At 46.4% G+C, this 20,482-nt stretch overlaps 1 protein-coding gene and 1 non-coding gene across 3 annotated transcripts; one reads left to right on the top strand and one right to left on the bottom strand.

Annotated features, from left to right (window-relative positions):
• The first annotated feature begins 736 nt into the window (after nucleotides 1–736).
• Nucleotides 737–10,388, top strand: HPX (hemopexin). The gene is made up of 10 exons (XM_006042108.4): nucleotides 737–896; nucleotides 1,278–1,348; nucleotides 1,441–1,512; nucleotides 1,684–1,805; nucleotides 3,401–3,551; nucleotides 4,249–4,461; nucleotides 4,725–4,832; nucleotides 9,556–9,686; nucleotides 9,767–9,929; nucleotides 10,050–10,388. Exons 1-10 carry the CDS (start codon nucleotides 820–822, stop codon nucleotides 10,319–10,321), a joined length of 1,380 nt encoding a protein of 459 aa, XP_006042170.2. The 5' UTR covers nucleotides 737–819; the 3' UTR covers nucleotides 10,322–10,388.
• Nucleotides 10,389–11,189: 801 nt separating this feature from the next.
• Nucleotides 11,190–20,403, bottom strand: LOC112579659. 2 transcript variants are annotated; one of them, XR_006640093.1, is made up of 5 exons: nucleotides 20,265–20,403; nucleotides 19,626–19,801; nucleotides 18,517–18,608; nucleotides 11,915–12,330; nucleotides 11,190–11,384 (listed from the first exon to the last, which is right to left on the bottom strand). It is a non-coding gene; the product is annotated as an uncharacterized LOC112579659 (transcript). The 2 variants fall into 2 exon arrangements; XR_006640092.1 differs by lacking the exon at nucleotides 18,517–18,608.
• Between the last annotated feature and the right edge of the window lie 79 nt (nucleotides 20,404–20,482).

Below are 20,482 nucleotides of genomic sequence, written 5' to 3'. Positions count from 1 at the left end.
TCCCCTTAAGATAGAAACTATGAAGAAAGTCTAATTACTAGTAGGTCTCTCTGAAAGAGACAACTCCTCCAGCCCTTCCATCCAGGTGATTTTTGCAAAGCCTGTGGGGGTAGGGGCAAGGGTGGAACTTGGACTTTCAGCAATGGTGAAATATTATTGACCTGTCAAGGGCAAAGATAAAGAGACTTGGGAATGCCCCCAACAGGTCCCTGATGGAGCTTGGAAGAAACTGTTCTCTGAGTAGTTCTAAGTTTGTTTGTATGTGTGTGTGGTTATTAAGTATATGTAAGTGTTAGTGTCTTTAAGAGTCTCAGAGCTGGGCTTGGCACAGTTCACAAAAATGTTACTTTCCTCTTCTCTCCTCCTGCCTTGTTCAGGCAAGTCCAACCACAGCCAGGTGGTCCTCAATCAATCTACCCCCTTCTTACCCTTTATGGGTACCCAGACCCATCAACAAGGTGAAGAGTCATGTTGAACATCAATGGCCTGGGCCAGTCACTGCTCAAAAGTCACTGAAGTGCTTTGCTGTCCACCTGAAACTATCAAACATTGTTAATTGGCTATACTCCAATATAAAATAAAAAGTTAAAAAAAAGTCACTGAAGGGGGATGGGGCCTCCTGCCGGGAAGAGTTAGTCTTGGATTCAGATTTCTGTTCAGACCCTGACCTTATTTGCACTGATGTAATCAGCCAATATTGGCATAGTCCTGAGAGATCTTGTTCCCAGCAGGCTTGGAGTGGGGGTAGTGCTGTTGCCTTCTCTATATAGCGGGTGCAGCCAGGTGCCCAGCGCTGTCCTGGGGCCTCTCCAGCTCACCATGGCTCGGGCATTGAAAGCTCCAGTTGCACTGTGGCTGTTGGGCTTGTGTTGGTCTTTGGCTAAAGCCCACCCTCTGTGAGTGAAGCTGAGGCTAGAGAAGGAGGACCAGGGTTGGGATTAGAGTGGGATAGGGCCAGCTTTTAGGTTTGGGGTAAGTCTGGGGTCTTGGGACTTCCCTGGTGGCTCAGACGGTAAAGCATCTGCCTAAAATGCAGAAGACCTGGGTTTGATCCCTGGGTTGGGAAGATCCTCTGGAGAAGGAAATGGCAACCCACTCCAGTAGCCTTGCCTGGAAAATCCCATGGACGGAGGAGCCTGGTAGGCTACAGTCCATGGGGTTGCAAAGAGTCGGACACAACTGAGCGACTTTACTTCACTTCTTCAAGTCTAGGGTCAGGAGCTAAGGGAGACGGGTTAGCTGCTGTGGAGCCAGACAACTCTGTGTCTTCTCTCTAGGGCTAGAGCTCCTGAGCTTGGGCACGGAGTTGAAGGTGGGAATGTGACCAAGCCGGATCCAGACGTGGCGGGTGAGGCCTCGACTCTCTGCATCTGTCTCTCTGCTTCTGCATTGTATCCTCTTACTGGTCTTTCATCTGCTGCCTCCCTACCTCCTCCCCAGAACGCTGCTCGGATGGCTGGGGCTTTGATGCTAGCACCCTGGATGAGCATGGGAACATGCTGTTTTTAAAAGGTAGGAGGAGCTGGGATTGGGGCATTTGGGACCTCAGATTTGGTCCCCTTCACCAGGATGTATCCTGGTGGTCTTAGGAATTATTTAAGAGCATCACCCATGGCTTCTTTGTGACTATCTCAGTAGGGCAAAAGTTTGCTCTGGGTCCCTCAGTGACTGTGTGTTTTTCAGGGGAGTTTGTGTGGAAGGGTCATGCCTGGGCCCGGCAGTTGATCTCAGAGAGGTGGAAGGATGCCCCCAGTCCCGTGGATGCTGCATTCCGCTATGATCATAACAGTGTACTTCTGATCAAGGTACGTACGACCGGACCCAGGTCAGGGCCAGGCCAGAAGTGCTGGAGTCAACACGAGAAACCCTCCCCCAGGTGGCCCTTGCCAACAGGTTCCAGGTTTCCTCCTCCTGGGCTTTCCTTTCCTGAGAAAGGTCAGGCTAGGGGTGTGTGTGTGTGTGCATGTGAGCCTGACAGGCGCCACATCCAGTGGCTGTCCTTCAGTCCTAATCTGCGTCCACACCTCTCTGCTGCTCCTCAAGCTGTCGGCCATCCTTTCCTTCCTAGCAATTCTTCCTTGGCTTCCATGACCCCGCATCTGGTCTTCCTATGGTTGCCAGGTTGTTCACCGCACAGCGGTACATGGCCGAGGGGTGAGTGGAGGATGAAATCCAGCCCACTGTGCTCATCAGGTCCCATGTCCTGGGCCAGCTTGTGGGCACCTTCTCCTGACTCACACAAAGATGCCATGTGCCTGGGTGGCCCTCACTGCCGGGTTTGTTTTCCCTCCTGCCTTTTTTTCTTGCTCTTCTCAGCTTCTCATCCTGGGCCACTCCCTGAATGTTCCATGAGGATCCTTCCCAGCCTTTCCATTCATCCTCCCTGGGTGATCTCAACTACTGCCACGGCTCTGAGACTCTCCACGTTGTGGACACCAGATATGGCTCTTTCCCCCGAGCTCCAGACACTTCTTTGCAATTTCCTGGCTGACATCTTCAATTTAGATGTTCCGTAGACACCTCAAATACAGCACCCCCCAAACGGAACACAGTATCTTCTGTACAAATCCCTCTCCTCCCAAGTCCCCTATTTCAGCAAATGGCACCACCACGTGCTGCACCCTGTAAGCCAGGGGCACACAGGTCATGAGACCTGGCCCTTGCTTATCTTTTCAGGTTGATCTCTTCCCTGGCCACATTCACTGTATGCCAGCCACATGAGTATACTGTGTACATGCTACTCCCTCTGCTAGTAATGCCCTTTCCACACTTGTCTACCTGGAAAATTCCTGCTCATTTTTGAACACCTGGCCCAAATGTTCCCTCCTCTGTGCAGCCTTCTAGGAATTCTCTAGGTTGACTTATGCATCTCTCCTTTATTCCCAATGCACTTCACATGCCTCCAAACTTGGGGCTCACATGGCTAGGACTCACTAGGGGCTCACTTTCTGCTTTTGTACGGTGGAAAAAAAAATGAAGTCCTTGAAGGCAGAGATAGAGTCTTGTCATCTCTTTATGACCAGTGCTTCTCACAATACCTGGCATATGGTAGTCATTCAGCAACTGTTTCTTGAGTGAATAAATGAATGTTTGAATGGATGGATGATCGCAGGATGACTGTGGATGTGCTTGCCAAAACCAATGGTGTTGCAGATAATTGTACCATGGGCGTGCTAGTTGCACATAGTCAGATGTGTGTGTGTAGTAATAGTGATTGGATTTGCACAAACTGAAGGTGTATATTTGTGCAAGGGGTCAGCACATTGTTGTCCACAGATGGATTGAGAGTATGGGGGACTGCAGAAGAATATTATGTTAAGTGCAATAGATCAAAGGTATTGTGTGAGCAGAGTGGCAGTGTCTGGCGTGCATATTAAAAATAGCGTGCTTTTGTGTGTAGGGGGACAAATTCTGGGTATATCCTCCTGAGAAGGGGGAGGAATATCCAAAGTTGCTCCAAGAGAAGTTTCCTGGAATCCCATTCCCACTGGATGCAGCTGTAGAATGTCACCGCGGAGAATGCTCTGAGGAGGGTGTCTTCTTCTTCCAAGGTCAGTGCAGGCTGGAATAAGAGAGCATAGAGTAGCGGTGGGAGGGTGGTGAGGGAGGTAGAGGTAGGGAGGGTGGTGCTGGTAGAACCATGATATGGTTTCCCAAGAAAGAGAACTAGAGAAGCTAATTAAGGTCTACACAGTTTAAGTAAGGGAAGTAAGAGGAAGTCATTCTGCGGAAGTTAACTGGATATAATTCTGCTAAAAGCCCCTCATGTCCTCCATGACCCTTAGGACAAACCTATGTTCTTTAGTCTCACAGACAAAGTTCTTCATGACCTTACAGACAAGGTTCTCCAAGTCCCTCCAGCCTACTGACCCTCCAGTGTTTAATCTCTCAATCCTTCCCTGGAATATGAAGCCCCCCAAACTCTCTGCTATTCCCTAGACACCCAGTTTGCTTCATGCTTCCATCTCCCACTCTTGACTGCTTTGTAACTCCTTCAGTTTTCAGTTTAAGTATCACCTTCTCTGGGAAGTTTCCCCAGACTCTTCCCACTGCCCTTGCTGAACTGATCATGTGTACTTTGCTGCTGAATTTTGTTGTATGACTGCTTTCCTCAACTGGGAACTTCCCCTGCTGGGCTGTGAGTTCCATGTGATGGGGGCCACATCTGGTCCATCCTGGGGCCCAGTGCAAGCACAAGGGAGGGAACAGTCTGGCCTCACCGAATGCTTGTTGGTTGATTGGACAAAGGCAACCACACGTTGTTCTGGGACTTCTCTACAAAAACCATAAAGGAACGTCCCTGGCCCGACTTTGGGAACTGCTCCTCGGCCATAAGATGGCTCAACCGCTACTACTGCTTCCGGGGTAACAAATTCCTGCGCTTCGACCCCATCGAAGGAAAAGTGAATTCCACTTATCCTCGGGATGTCCGAGATTACTTTATGTCCTGCCCTAACAGAGGTGAGAAAGCCCCAGCCCTGGGACCTCTGGAGACATGTCCACCTTCCCTGAGTCTGCAAACGCCATACACCCCAGCTCCTACCCTCACCTATGGAATGATACCTTGGCCCTTGCCCCAGCCCCACTTCCATGCTGGCTCTTCCCAACTGTCTTCATATGGGGAAGACCTGCACCCCCAATACCCCCCAGCGGTTTCTTCCACCTCAGACCTCATTCTGACCTCTTGCCTTCATGTGTTCTCCCTTGCTTATTTCTCCCCCAAGGCCATGCACATAGGAATGCAACCCAGCATGTGGATAAGCGCTGTAGCCCACATCTAGTCTTGTCTGCATTGCTCTCTGACAACCATGGTGCCACCTACGCTTTCAGTGGTAAGAGATGCGCTCCAATCCCCCCATCTCTGTCCTCCAAGCCCCCCGTCTCTGTCCTCCAATCCCCCCATCTCTGTCCTCCATACCTCCCTACTCTTTCATGTGTGCCTCTCATCTCTGAGATATTTCCTCCATTTTCATCACTGTGCCCCTTATGAAAGGCTCCCATCCTTTACCCCTGGCATGCTCCTTTTCACCTCTCATTTCCTCAGATGCATATCTGAGGAACCTATCTCATTGTCCAGGCCTCTAACTTCTTCCACCTGTCTGCCTCTCAGTACTATCCACGCAAGGTTTGTGTCTTCTCTGGACCCCCTGAACCTATGACTCCTCATACTCCCTTTGCTCCTGCATGTCTCTGACCCTCTCTACACCACTCTACCTCAAGCTTATCCCCAGGAGCTCCATCTTTTTCCAGGTGCCTGGTTCCTATGTCCAGGCCTCTGGGCCCAGCATTACCTGGAAATAAGATGTTCCCGTTGCTGAGCATCAGCCAAGAAGTGTTCAGTTCCTTAGATCTTTAGGCAATAGCTTCACTAGCCTGATAAGATTTCTCCCCTGAGTGACTAGGGGAGACCCCTCTCCGCAGACCTGTGCCATTAATTAGTAAAAGCCATCTAATAGTACCTAAGGATAAGTCTTGATCCATACTTGAGGACAGCTCTAAGAGAGTGACCTATCCCATTACACTCAACCTAAGACATATGTATGACAGGATACAAGTGTGAAACAGTGGTTTAGAATACAGCAGAGTGAAAAATCCTTCCTTACTCCTAACCCCTGAACAAATCTGATCAGATGTGACTACCAAGCTATAATGAAAAATACACAACCACAAGCAGAGCATATTCCCATATCAAGGGGGACATAGAACATAACAGCATATCCCCATGCTGTAATGAGAACACACATCCGTGATGAAACACACACCTCTAGTGAACAAGTAGACCTGTACTGAGAATACATGCCAGAGTAAGAACACATACGTATCAGGAGAATACGCAGCTATGGTGAGAGCAAGGCACCACTGGGAGAACACACATACAAAGTGAGATAGCTATGGAAATAGAGATAGAGATCGACAGAAAGACATGGAGATAGAAACACTAAGAAACTAGGGCTACAGGGACCACACAGAGATAAGACAGAGAACACTCACCCATGGCGAGATCGTGGAATCTCAAGGCCATGTGCGCATAAACAGAATGCAGCTGAAATCCTAAGTCAAGAGTATTAGAGATGTTCCACAGCTGTTGAGAGAACACCATTATGTTAAAAATACCCAGCCAAGGTGGGAACTCACTATGTTGGCAAAAACACCAGTATGACCCAGCTGTTCAGCAAAGGGCCAGTTCTCCCCTCTCCTCTATTGATAAACCTCTTGTCTCTAGCTCACGTTTTCTAATCCATTCTTTCTGCTTTCCCAACTTTGGCTCACACATGGACCATTATGTCCTCTCAATTTTCTCCCTAGTTATGATCTTTTAGCCTCAGATACAACTGAAAACTGCCTCGGTTGCTCTTTTCCCTATTGGCTTTCCAGAGAGAGAATGGGACTGGCCCAGCCCCATAGTTTTATTCCAGACCATATTAAAGTGGCTGCTGGTTGGCCTCTGCATTGGCTATTGATGGACTCGGGGCTCAGCACTTATTTCCTCTGCCCAAAGAGCAGCATAGCTCTGATTCTCAGAATAGGAGCCATGAGCAGGGTAGTTTCATCAGGAGGGAAAGGTGGACATGTGGTCACTGAGTCTTGCCTGGTTAATACACATAAAGAGAGCTTGTGGCTGCATGGGGAACACCGACTATTTATCAAGCACCTGATAGGCACTGGGCATTGTTCTAGGCACTGGGATACAGTGATAAACATGGCAGACAAGACAATTACCCTCACAGAGCCTGCTGGAGAGAGAGATGATAAAGAGAAAATAAAAGAGAATACTTTCAGGCAGTGTTAATAGCTGTGAAATGTCCTGGGAACATTAGAATATTTCTTATTCCCAAATACCATTTGAAGCTAGTATAAATGGATTTGTGAGTTGTTGATATTTTAAAATATAAAATAAAAAATGTTAAGTGTCAAAAAGCTGTGAAGGAAATAGGACAGAATAATTGGATAGAAGTGAAGAGAATGATGGGCCCCTTCTCTGAGAGATGATTTTTTAAAAATATTTATTCTATTTATATTTATTTGTCTCAGAGAAGGCAATGGCACCCCACTCCAGTACTCTTGCCTGGAAAATCCCATGGACGGAGGAGCCTGGTAGGCTGCAGTCCTTGGTGTCGCTAAGAGTCGGGGACGACTGAGAGACTTCATTTTCACTTTTCCCTTTCATGCATTGGAGAAGGAAATGGCAACCCACTCCAGTATTCTTGCCTGGAGAATCCCAGGGACAGAGGAGCCTAGTGGGCTGCCATCTATGGGGTCGCACAGAGTCGGACACAACTGAAGTGACTTAGCAGCATTCATTTGTCTGCGCCAACCTTAATTTGCATGTAAGATCTTGTTCCCTGACCAGGGGTCGATTAAACCCGGGTTCCTGCATAGGAAGCATGGAGTCTTAGCCACCAGACCACCAGAGAAATCCTGAAGAGATGACTTTTGGCTGAGATTTCAGTGATAAAGAGAAATTAGCCCCATAAAGCAATGGAGGAGAAGCATTTTAGGGAAGGGGAACAGCAAATACTTTGAGGAGTCAAGAAAGGAGGCCAGTGTGACTCGAGTGTTGGGAAAGAGCAGATGAGTGGCTTGAAAAGAGGGAGAAAGGAGCCAGATCACATGGGTCTGGGAATTCCCTGGTGGTCCAGTGGTTAGGACTCCATGTGTTCACTGCTGAGGGCCCAGGGTCCTGTCCTTGGTCAGAGAACTAAGATCCTGCAAGCCGAGCATGGACCAACCAAAAAAGAAAAAAGATTATATCATGGGCCTGGTAAGGATTTTCAACTGTAAAAGGAAGCCAGGAGGGGATCTTGAGTAGGGCCATGATCTGTTCTGACTTAATTTTTTAAAAGATCATCCTGATTTCTTATGGAATGTAAGTCACAGAGCTATAATTGTATAAGCAGGGAATCAGGCGAAGAGTTCTCGCAGCTGTCTGGATTAGAGGTGATGACAACTTGGATTGGGATAACAGCACAGAGGTGGTGAGCAGTCATCATGATGTATTCTGGAAGTCGAGTCCATAGCATTAACCAATGCCTTGGATATTGGTCAGAGTTGGGAAGGGAAAAGAGTGGTTTCAAGAATGACTTAGCTTTGGGGAACTGGGCAACTAGGTGACAAATGGTTCCTTTTATTAAGATTGGAAAAGACTAGGGTAGAAGGTGTGTGTGTTTGCTGGGAGCAGAAATGAGTTTGGACACATTAGGGTATTGGTATCTAGTAGCCCCAAATGGACACATCAGGTAGGCAGCTGAGTTTGAGCCTGACACTCAAAGAAAAGGTCCATCAGAAGTGAAAAGAACAGATCAAAAGTCTTCAGTATGCAGATGGGGTTTAAAACCCTGGACTAGGTAAAATCACCTAGAGAATGAGGGCAGATAGAGTGGAGGCCCAAACTGGAGGATTCTAATGTGGGATACCAGGCTGAAGAGGCATCAAAAAGGTAAGAACACTGGAAGAGTCTGGAATAACAGGAGCCAAAATTAAAAAAAAAAAAATTTAAAGAAGGGAGCTGTGAGCAGTCAAATGCTGCTAAGAGGTAGAGTAAGAAGAAGACATTAGATTTGGCAAGCTAGAGGATACTTAACCCTGAAGAGAGAAATTTCAATGGCAGAGGGAAACAGGAACATAAGTGAAGTGGATTGAGGAAGGAAAGGCAAATAAAAGTTTAGACAATTTTTTTAGGAAGTTGTTATGAAAAGGGGAGAGGAAAATAAGGGGGCTGGTCTGGCTACTTCCTCTGTCTCTGGCCATCTCATGGGATTAGAGAACACAGTCCGTGTGAGAACACCCAGTGGGAGCTTGCTGTGGTCTTCCCTTTTCTTTTTTTTTTTGAACTTTTAATTTTGTATTGGGGTTTGATTAACAATGTTGTGATAGATTCAGGTGAACAGTGAAGGGACTCAGCTATACATATACATGTATCCATCTCCCCCAAACCTCCTCTCCCATCCAGGCTGCCACACAACATTGAGCAGAGTTCCATGTGCTATACAATAGGTCCTTGTTGGTTATCTACTTTAAATATAGCAATGTTTTAGGTTATAGGTCCTTGTTGGTTATCCATTTTAAATATAGCATTTCTAAAGAGAAATGACGCAAATGAACTTATTTACAAAACAGAAAGAGACTCACAGACATAGAAAACTGACTTATGGTTGCCAGGGGGAAGGGACGGTTAGTGAGTCTGGGATGGTCACACACACTGCTTCCCTTTTAACTTCTGGCCACCGTCTCATTGTAGCACCTCCTCACACGGACATCTGAGATGCATAAGGAGCCCACACCAAACCTCATTACGTTGGCCTGAGCTAGCAACCCGGCCACTCTTCTCCAAGCTTGCCCTTCCATCAGGCCCCTACTGCCTCCAGTTCCAATTGGGTCACCAGGCCTAACTTTTCCAACCACATGCTTGCTCTACCTTCTCACCTAGCCTCTTCCCTCTTGGCTTCTGGATGCGCTCTCTCCCCACTCTCGGGACTCACCCCTGCATCTGTCGCTTGCCTCCTCACGGCCTGGCCTTTCACCACCAGCACTAGAGCTACCTCTGCTGCCCCACAGAGAAACACTACTGGCGTCTGGACAGCAGCCGGGACGGGTGGCACAGCTGGCTCATTGAGCATCTGTGGCCCCAAGGTCCCTCAACAGTGGATGCTGCCTTTCTCTGGGATAATAAGCTCTACCTGATCCAGGTGTGTGATGGGAGAGAGGCCTGAGGTGGAGACTGGGGAGAATACCCTGCTCGTGCTGATGAATGTCCTTTGTCCTCCAGGGTACCCAGGTATATATCTTCCTGACAAGGGCAGGCTACACTCTCGTAAAAGATTATCCAAAGCAGCTGGAGAAGGAATTTGGGAGCCCTGATGGGGTCAGCCTTCATTCTGTGGATGCAGCCTTTACCTGTCCTGGATCTTCTCGGCTCCACATCATGGCAGGTGAGGGGTGTCGGGTGCTGAGGGGTGGTTGGTTCTGTGCTTCTCCATCAGGGTGTGAGAAAGGCCAGGTGCAGATCCCTGTGACGTGGAAGCCATGTTACATCCGGTGTCTCTTCCCAGGCCAGAAGCTGTGGTGGCTGGACCTGAACTTAGGAGCTCACGCCACGTGGACAGAGCTTCCTTGGCCCCATACGAAAGTCGATGGGGCCCTGTGTACAGAGAAGTCTCTGGGCCCCCACTCGTGTTCCGCCAATGGTCTGGGCTTGTACCTCATCCAAGGCCCCAATCTGTACTGCTACAAAGATGTGGAGGAACTGAGCAAGACCAAGGACCTTCCCCAGGCCCAGAGGATGAACAGCCTCCTGGGCTGCCCTCCCCTCCAGCACTCCTGATGTGAGTTTGGCTCGGCTCCTCCTCCCAGTTTCCTCACAATAAAGCCAGAGTGCTTCTTCACCTGAATCAAAGGGTCCTGGTTGTGGAACAATCTCACTTCTTTGAGTTGAGAAGCTTGTAACCTCTCTTTTTGAGGCTCTTAAAGCTACAGGAGATAAGGGAGGGGAGGGCTGAAGGACAAACCTCATTTCTTCACAGGTGATTCCTGAATCCCAGTCATAAACTGGCTTCTTCCAGACTATCATCCCAGACAGGGAAACAGAGGGGAGGGAGATTCCAGAGGGAGGCGATATATATACATATATACATATATATCTCATTATGACTGATTCATATTGCTGTACGGGAGAAATCAACACAACATCGTAAAGCAATTATCCTCCAATTGAAAAACAATATTATAAAAAAGAGGGGAACAGAGAAAAATGTAGAGAAAGGAACCCCTGTGTTGGCACAGCAAGTAAGAAGCAGAGCAGGGACTCTGCCCTGCTAATAACTGACCACACCTTGGCCCCAGGACATAGGGAAATAGGGCTGGAAGTGGCTACACATGCACTAAGTGTACTGGCCCAGAGCTGCCATGAAGGGCTGTTCAGTTCAGTTCAGTTCAGTCGCTCAGTCGTGTCTGACTCTTTAAGACCCTATGAATCGCAGCATGCCAGGCCTCCCTGTCCATCACCATCTCCCGGAATTCACTCAAACTCACGTCCATCGAGTCGGTGATACCATCCAGCCATCTCATCCTCTGTCGTCCCCTTTTCCTCCAGCCCCCAATCCCTCCCAGCATTGGAGTCTTTTCCAATGAGTCAACTCTTTTCATGAGGTGGCCAAAGTACTGGAGTTTCAGCTTTAGCATCATTCCTTCCAAAGAACACCCAGGGCTTATCTCCTTTAGAATGGACTGGTTGGATCTCCTTGCAGTCCAAGGGACTCTCAAGAGTCTTCTCCAACACCACAGTTCAAAAGCATCAATTCTTCGGTGCTCAGCTTTCACAAGGCCCCTTTCCTCAAATTGTAGGTCCAGGGGGTTCAGGCAGCATCACAGCAGATGAGGCTTGGTTGCTATGAGTTAGGCACAACAAGCGGAATGAAAAGTGAGTGTTTCACCTGCCTGAAGCAAGCAGGGAAAATGGAAGAAGGACTGACTCTGGGGCCTGGCACTATGAAACACATTTGCAGAACGTCACACAGCCTGGTGGGCATCCTGTTGGCTACCCTTCAGTCCCCTGCATATTTGCACCATCTAGGCCAGCAGTGTCATCTGGGTGGAGGTTACAGTGGTTTGTTCTTTTCTGGTCATAAGCTGACCAAGACTTTAGGGTCCAAACTTACTGACAACCATTTGATTGGGGATTGGCCTGGACTATAGGCAACTGGGTCTCGAGGTGAGACCTTTTTCGTCCTCTACCTTTCCAAGTCACTTGAGGTTGAAAACTTGTTTTAGGCTCAAAAAAAAAAAAAAAAAAAAGCCTCAGACTCTAGCAAGGGGCCCTCACTCTGAGCTTCTATATGCTAGGCTCAGTGACCTCTTCCATTAAATGGGAACAATACTAGACACTTTCCTATGACATTGAGTATGGACTCAAACCCACCTCTTGGATTCACTCCAGAGGATCCTTGGAAGGACAACCACTCTGGTCCATGGTCCCTTCTGACCTGGTGGCCCCATCCTCTGTGGGTCTAAGTAGAAGAGAAGACAGACAAACCTGGCACTGGGGGGCCAGGTCATAGCATGGTTCCCAACAGGCACCAGGCCCTTGTTGACCAGGAGAACTGCCCCAGGTTCCTTTCCCAGGCTCAATGGCTGGGAAGAGAAGCAGGTGATGAACCCCGGCCCCTTAGATCATGGACCATCCAGGACTGGAGTTTGGCTGGGACTCGAAACAGAGGTAGGGGCCAGGCACCAGGGCTGCGGGATCCACTTCCAAGAAGTGTCTTGAGTTTTCCCTTCCATCCTTGAAGATGTCTGGATGGTTCTCCTCATGGGGTTGGCTTCTTCTCCTTCAGCCTGAGGGGTGAAGACAAGGCCAGAGTCTTAGTTCTGGGTTTCATCCAGTCCATGTGCCACATCTGGAGCCAACACTGCATCATGTCAGGATGCCTAGAGGTGTTCTAAACAGTTATCCAGCAACTGTGGTATTGGAGGCTAACTTCCTCCTCTCTACTGAGAAAGGAGGACTAAGTCTCCTCTTCTCTTCTCCCATCTGCTCTGTTGAAGGGAAGCCTCTAAGCTTGTGTCCAAGGAACTTTCAGAAAAGGTCAACTCATGATTCTTCCATCCACCCTCTTAGCACCTCCTATGCTCAGGGTAGTGTGTCAGGCAGTAGGAAAAAAGATGGGTTGGACAGTTTCTGCCCCAAGGTCTGCCACTCTACACAGTTGGGGCGGGGGGAGGTTGGAGGGGAATGCAGACAAGGCATCAGATAAATGCAATAGAGTGAGACAGACATTAAGATGGAAGACTATATATGAAAATGAAATCAGAACCAGCAATACCTGGATAGGGAGCAAGTTAGGAAAGCCTTTATAGCTGAATTTTAAAACATGAGTAGAACATATGCAATGCTTTACCATGCCTGGTACATTACAGGCAGAAGAGGCAACACAAGCAAAGAAGAGCCGGGAGTGGGAACCACAACTACTCATGAGTACAGGGGATGAGTGAGAGGCTGGTTGGAGGTGAGGCTGGAGAAGGAGCCAGGGGCTTCTCAGCTCATGGGGGGCTTGCCCGCCAGGCTAGGAAGCTTGGATTTTGTCTATCTTTGGGGCAATGGAGACCTACTGAGGGATTTTAGACCAAGGAGTCCTCACACTCGAGATTTACATTTTAGAAAGATGACTCTGTTGCAGAGTGGATTCTGAGTGAAAGGAGATCACTGTGGATGTGAGAAGGGCACTGAGGAGGTCAGTGCTGTGGTCCAGGTATAAATCATGGAGGCCCGGACACTGGTGCAGTGGAGATGAAGAGAAGCAGGCAGATTAAAAATCATATAGGGGATTTCCCTGATGGTCCACTGGCTAAGACTCCACACTCCCAATGCAGGGGGGCTGAGTTCGATCCCTGGCCAGGGAGGTAGATCCCACATGCTGCAACTAAGAGTTCGCATGCAACTAAGTCCAACGAACACCTGGTGCAGCCAAATAAGTTACTTAATTAAAAAGAAGACATTCTGCAGGACTTGCTGACAGACAGGATAGGAGGGTGACGGAGTGAGAATTTCACTGCCGAATGACTCCATGGACCCTTTTCCTGCTCATCATTGTGCCACTTCTTCCCAAACTTCCCATGGTGCCCTCTCAAATGCACACTCCATGGTCAATAAGCTTCTGTGTATTCTTTACACACTCCGTGGTTAATATGCTTCTCTCTTTCTCGCCAATGAAGAGATTGGGCTCTGCCCCAGGGACTTCTTCCTGCCCCTGGAGCTGTCCCAGTGGAAGGGAAGCAGCTCACCATTGGCAAGACTCCCATACATGCCTATGCTATTTTCTTCCTCTTTCTATGCAGGTTAAATTCTTTTCTTTGGCATCAAGCAAATGAGCCACAGTGTCCTTATGGCTCCCATCTACTAACCTCCTGACTATGTCCTCACTTGCTGAAAACCCTACTTCAGTCACCCAAACCAGACCCTAGTCCTCATTCACAACTGCTCCACCTGTGAAGCAATTCCTTCAATTCCAACACCCTCGTAACCACAGCCTCCTACCTTTATCCTTCTTCATTTTCCCTCACTGCTCTCTGACTTTTTTCCCATCCAAATTGAACATCAAGGTTGATCAACTGAACAATTTTCTTAACAATGGCTTTATTTCTCTGTTCCCTTTAACTTCTATTTAATCTAACCATGGAAAAGAAAAAAACAAAACAAAACAAAAGCCAACTTTAGGGCAGAGAAAGAGTGTGAGCTTGAGTCAGACATGTTTGAACTCCAGTCCCAGTTGGCCCACTTACTAACTCTGTAGATTTGAGAAACTCAGCCTTTCTGAGCCATGTGTGTGGTGTATATGTGTATGCAAAATAGGAAAATATGTATCAATCCCTGTTCCATAAGGATAGAGAGAGCACTCTAGATATTCCAAGTAGAGGAGGATATTTTTTTTTTTTGCATTTAAAAAAATTACTTATTTTTAGTTTTGCCAAATATCAAAATGAATCCACCACAGGTATACAATTATGTAAAGTTTAAAAAATAAAATAAAATTTTAAAAAAAATTACTTATTTTTAAATTTTAAATTGGAGGATAATTGTTTTACAATGTTGTGCTGGTTTCTGCCATACATCAACCTTAGAGGAGGATTTGACAGCAAGGAATTTGTTACAAAATTTTGGGGGAGGTCTGAAGAAGCATAAGAAGGAAAACAGAGTTACCCAGAGACCAGGAAACTACCACTAGTCTTGACTTAAAGGAGCAAAAGGCAGAAAAGGTATTGCCCAAAGAACAACAGGCAGGTGGAACCCACAAATCTGCACCGGGTGCTACGGCAGCTGGCGCTTGTATTGCTGATGCTACTGTAACAGCCTCCGTGTTTGCTAGGGTGGAGCCACTGCTCCTGAATTCGCCAGAGGCCCTGCCAAAAACAGAGTGACTCTTTCCTTCCTCCTGCCTTCCTCAAGCGAGGGTTCCCATTGGCACAATCCAACTGGAACGAACCGACAAAGGAACCTGAGAAATGTGTTTTCAGATCTCCAGCCTTGTTGGTACAAGGGAGATTACAGAACAATGGATGTAGGGCTGAGTACCAATAGGCAATATTGACCTCATATATGTGTCATAACTCTTGGTTGCAAGCAATAAAACCCAGCTCAAAGTGGTGTAAACAAAAAATATTGATCGACTTATGTGACTTCAGGAAAAGGCAAACAAAGGGGTTAAATGGATGTTATCAAGCAACTGTCTCTCTCCGTCCTTTAGCTCTGCTTTTTTTACATTGGCTTCATTTTCAGGCAGGCTTATCCCTTCTTGTGGCAAGATAAGGATCAGGCTTATATTCTACCAGCACCACTAGCCCAAAAGTGGAAGGAAAATGCCTGGAACTGAGTTTAACTGGCTCAGAATAGTCATGTGCCTATCTCTGAATTGATCATTTTGACTTGATCCTGGATAAAAGTCCAGCACTGAAATGGGTTGTAGAGTTCGAATGATTCCCATCTGAACCCCAGAGATTAAGAGTGGGGAGGAGATGGGTCTTCAAAGAAAACTGATGTGCTGTTACCAATCAGAGGAGGAAAAGATGCTGCACTGGTAACAACAAAGGCAACAACAACTTGTTAATGACAGGATAATACTTATAAGGTTTTCCATACTCTCCATCCAGTCCTCCTTCCCTTCCTCAGCTAGAGACTTCAGAAATATTGATATCACTAGGCGTGAAATACCTTAATATCTTGCCTGGCTCCAACCTTATTAATTATCCTATCTACCCTCTATCCTCACCCCAACCCTTCAGCCTATAAAGCTCAGGTGTCCAATTCTATCTAAGCCCTCGATCCCACCTCCTCTCATCACCTCCAGGATCTCAATCTATCTTTTTTTTTCTTTCCTTTCAAATCTACCTTCTCTACTTCTCTATCTTTCTGTAGTTTATACCCAGGTGGTGCTAGTGGTAAAGAATGCTGCCAATGTAGGAAATGTAAGAGATACAGGCTTGATCCCTGGGTCGGGAAGATCCTCTGGAAAAGGGCATGGTAACGCATTCCAGCACTCTTGCCTGGAGAATCCCATGGACAGAGGAGCCTGGCAGGCTACAGTCCAAGGGGTCACAAAGAGTTAGACACAACTGAAGCGACCTAGTATGTAATGTAGGCACACAGACCATATTCAAGTCTCTGTCATCTTTAAGGGGAAAAAAAAAAGATAAAACCAGAATCTTCAACTTTGTACCACTTTTCAGCTGTCTATTCTTTCTTCCAACTTTCTTAAAAAGGGATCTGCACTTACTTATCCTACTTCCTGATTTTCATTTGCTTAAGTACTATTGCATTGTGGCTTCTGCCTCTATTTTCTGCTAGTATAGATCATAGGGGGATCCATGACCTCCATATTGCCAAATTCAAAGGATACATTTTTTGACCTTGACCTGTTGGAAATCTTTGCTGCATTTGATGCTGTTGATCATATCTTCCTCCTTGAAAATCCTTCCTCCCTTGGATTTCTTCCATGACATTAGCTCTCTCCTGCTGCTGCTGCTGCAAGTCACTTCAGTCGTGTCCGACTCTGTGCAACCCTATAGATGGCAGCCCATCAGGCTCCCCCGTCTCTGGGATTCTCCAGGCAAGAACACTGGAGTGGGTTGCCATTTCCTTCTCCAATGCATGAAAGTGAAAAGTGAAAGTGAAGTCACTCAGTCGTGTCCAACTCTTAGCGACCCCATGGACTGCAGCCCACCAGGCTCCTCCATCCATGGGATTTTCCAGGCAAGAGTACTGGAGTGGGGTGCCATCTTCTCTTATTCTCTGTTTCTTCTCCGCTTTTCTCTGGGCCTTCTTTTCCTCTGCTGGCTCACCAAATGCTGGCATTCCCAGAGTTCAGTCCTCTGTCCTTTTCTCATTCTCTACTTGGTCTTCCTAGGAATGCACTAGAATAGTCCTGTCGAAGAATGGTGTTGAGGAAGTCCTTGCTAGACCTAGCAATTGACTTTTGAGATCCAGTGCATATAATATGGTAGAAGGCAATGGCACCCCACTCCAGTGTTCTTGCCTGGAGAATCCCAGGGACGGGGGAGCCTGGTGGGCTGAGGTCTATGTGGTCGCAGAGTCGGGCACGACTAAAGTGACTTAGCAGCAGCAGCAGCAGCATATAATATGTAGGAAGATTTTACTCATGGATTTTCCAAATGATAACAACCAATCTGAAGAAAGAGGGTTTATTGTATCAACTACAAGAAAAATTACAATATCAAGGCAATATTTACATATAGTAGTAGAAAAGGTCATCTTTGCTCCAAAAGTGTCTTTGCTGCTAATAAGGTTGCAAGCTCTATTCTTCCCTATAGGTGACTTGGTTAGGTGATACAGATGTTCACCAGGCTGATCTATTAAACCAAACAGCATAAAGTCAGTACTCCTGGTAAATGACTCTGGATGGATTTGCTTCTAATCAGTTTTTCCTGGTAAGTCCAAGGTAGTAATTTGAAAAATGTGCTGCCTCAGAGGGACCCACGTTCGTCAAAACCACACAGAGTATCTGAAATGGCTCATAAGCTACTGGTTGTTCTGGAAACCATCAGAAGGGGGATGAGATACAACATAGAGAGGATAGATGAAGGGTACAGGTTAACACCCCACCAATCAGGAGGCTTTGCAGAACTAGGAGAGCAGGGATTCAGGAAAAGTGTGTGTGGATCAAACTGCACTGTATGTACATCTTTTTTTTTTTTTTAACAGCTTGGTTACAGCTCATAGTTTTATTCAGTAAACAAAGGATAGTACACCCCCCAGGAGTGAGGGTGGAGATCCCAAAGGAGAGGCCTATATGTACATCTTAACTACACTTAACTGTATGTTTGCATCTTAACTAATTAGATGCCTTTCTCCATCTTCACCATCTACCTGTGATTATCATCTCTGATTACCTGAAGAGACATCCCTGGATATTACAGCCATCCTGCTTAATGGGATTGGCAAGACAAGTATTCTGGTGGGCTGTCTGTAAATGGGTGCTATTCCTGGATTCTTTTTTCATTTGCTCAAGCAGAAATCTGGAAGTCATCCTTTCCTTCATTCTACCTTAGCCAATCAATTAATCACTAATTGTTGAGTTCCTTCTCCTGAATATTTATTAAAGCTATGCAATCTTCTCCATCCCTAATCCCACCACTATAGTCATCTCCTAGAACTGCTTTCTAACTGGTCCTCATCCTGCCAATTTTGCTCTCTTCCTATCTATTCTCTACTTAGCAGCCACAAGTGATCTTCCAAAATGCAAGGGTGGGACTTCCCTAGCAGTTTAGTGGTTACATCTTTGCTTTCCAATGCAGGGGGTACAGGTTTGATCCCTGGTTGGGGAGCTAAGATCCCACATGCCTTGCAGCTTATATATATATATATATATATATATATATATATATACACACACACACACATATATATACACACACACACACACACACACATAAAACAGAAGCACTATTGTAACAAATTTAATAAAGACTTTAAAAATGGTCCACATCAAAAAAAACTTTTAAAAAATTTACCTCTTAAAAAAAGAAGATTGATACTGAAGCTGAAGCTCCAATACTTTTGCCACCCGATGAGAAGAGCTGACTCATTGGAAAAGACCCTGAAGCTGGGAAAGATTGAAGGCAAAAGGAGAAGCAGGCAGCAAAAGGATGAGATGGTTAGACAGCATCACTGACTCAACGGACATGAATCTGAGCAAACTCCAGGAGATAGTGAAGGACAGGGAAGCCTGGTGTGTTGCAGTCCACCGGGTTGCAAAAAACTGGACACAAATGAGTGACTGAACAATGACAAAGATTAAAAAAAAAAAAAAAAAGCAAAGGTGAATGAACATGTCCCTCCCGTGCCCCAAACCTTTTGATGATTTCCCATTGTCTTTAAATTAAAGTCCAAAATCCTAAGCCTAACAACATGGTTCTCCTTGATTTGGTACCTGTCTACCTTTCCAGCTCACCTTATGCCATTCTTCTACATTATCACACCCATCCTGGCCTTCTTGTACTTCTCCTTTGACTTGGGATCATTTTCTCTTCTCCTGGATGACCTCTTTCTTTCTCACCCTTTCCCCTCACCTAAGTGCCACTTCCTTGTGAAAGTCTTTCCAAATGTCCCCAGGTAAAATTTAGTCCACTCACATAGTATTCTACAGATTTCCTTAGAAACACTCATCACAATTCTAATTATATATTTAGTATCACTTTCCTTTGTTATTCAAGCTTCATGAGGGCAGGGACTGAATCTTGTCTCTTGACAAGTTCCTAGCACCAAGGACAGTGCCTCCCACACTATAATTATTTGTTGAGAGAGAATTATCAAATAAATGAGGACATCTTTCTTCTTCTGAGTAACTCTTATTCATCTTTCAAAGACAAAAGTCATATGTTATACCCTCCAAGTTGGGTGACAGTCAAATCTGATTCATCTTTGGGACCCTAGGACCTAGCCTGAGGCTTGGTACATGGTATATAATAGAAGTTTGTCAAATCATAATAAACTCTTGGCTAGGAGTTGATAATTTCTGAAGTCGAATGATGGGTATATTAGAGTTCATTATACTATTCTGTTATCTTTCTGTGTATATATTTGAAAATCTCCATAACAAAACGTTAAAACATATATTCACCTCAAGTCAAGTGAAAGTGTAGTCAAATATGATCTTGAGACTTCCGGCTTAGGCAAGCAGTAGATGGTGATGCCACTCACTGGGATGGATGAAGTGGGGCTGCATTCAGTCATGTGTATTTGTGTGTTCTCAGATACATGTACTGGAGAGAATTCTTTTTCACCCCAGTGAAACTTCTTAAAAGGCAAAAAAAAAAAAAAAAAAAAAAAATGGGGTGAGACAATGAGTTTAGATTTGGACATTTTTAGTTTTAGGCACCCCAAAGGCGTGCTCGATCTTTAGTCAGTTGCTCAATAGTTCGCAGGTACAATAAATTAAACCTCTGCCTTGGAGGAATGAGTCAGGGGAGGGTTTCTGGATGCTGACACTCCCTCTCACTGGCTTTGATGGCCTCTGGGCCACTGGCCTGACCAGTGGGGACTACCCCACTATCCAGGGAGTCTGCAGTGTTGAGCTCCACCATTCCTTCCTTCACACTTTCCACCTGCATTCTCCCCTTCTTCTTGCCCTCCTGTGAATTTCTGCCAGGGAGCTATTCGTTCCTCATGTCTGCAAGGCCTTGGTGTCACAGTCGCATGTCCAGCCGCAGGGGTAGGGTGTGAAGAAACATCTGGGTTCCAGTTTGTTTCCCCCACTTACCTATGAGCGCCGACAAGTCGCTTTACCTTTCTGAACCTCAGCATCTTGTCTGCAAACCGAGGATAATCAGAGCAGCGACTTCACAGGACTGGTGTGAGCACGAATGCGTACAAAGGGTTTAACACAGAGCCTGGCACCGTGAAAGCGGTCAATAAATACGAGCTATTATTATCACCAACGTTGTGTCCTCATCGCTTACCACCAGGACGTCAGGGAGT

This window comes from Bubalus bubalis, chromosome 16 (genome assembly GCF_019923935.1).
Source record: "Bubalus bubalis isolate 160015118507 breed Murrah chromosome 16, NDDB_SH_1, whole genome shotgun sequence".
Lineage (NCBI taxonomy): Eukaryota > Metazoa > Chordata > Mammalia > Artiodactyla > Bovidae > Bubalus > Bubalus bubalis.
Note: the sequence above shows the minus strand (reverse complement) of the source record. Positions and strands in the feature narration are given on the sequence as shown.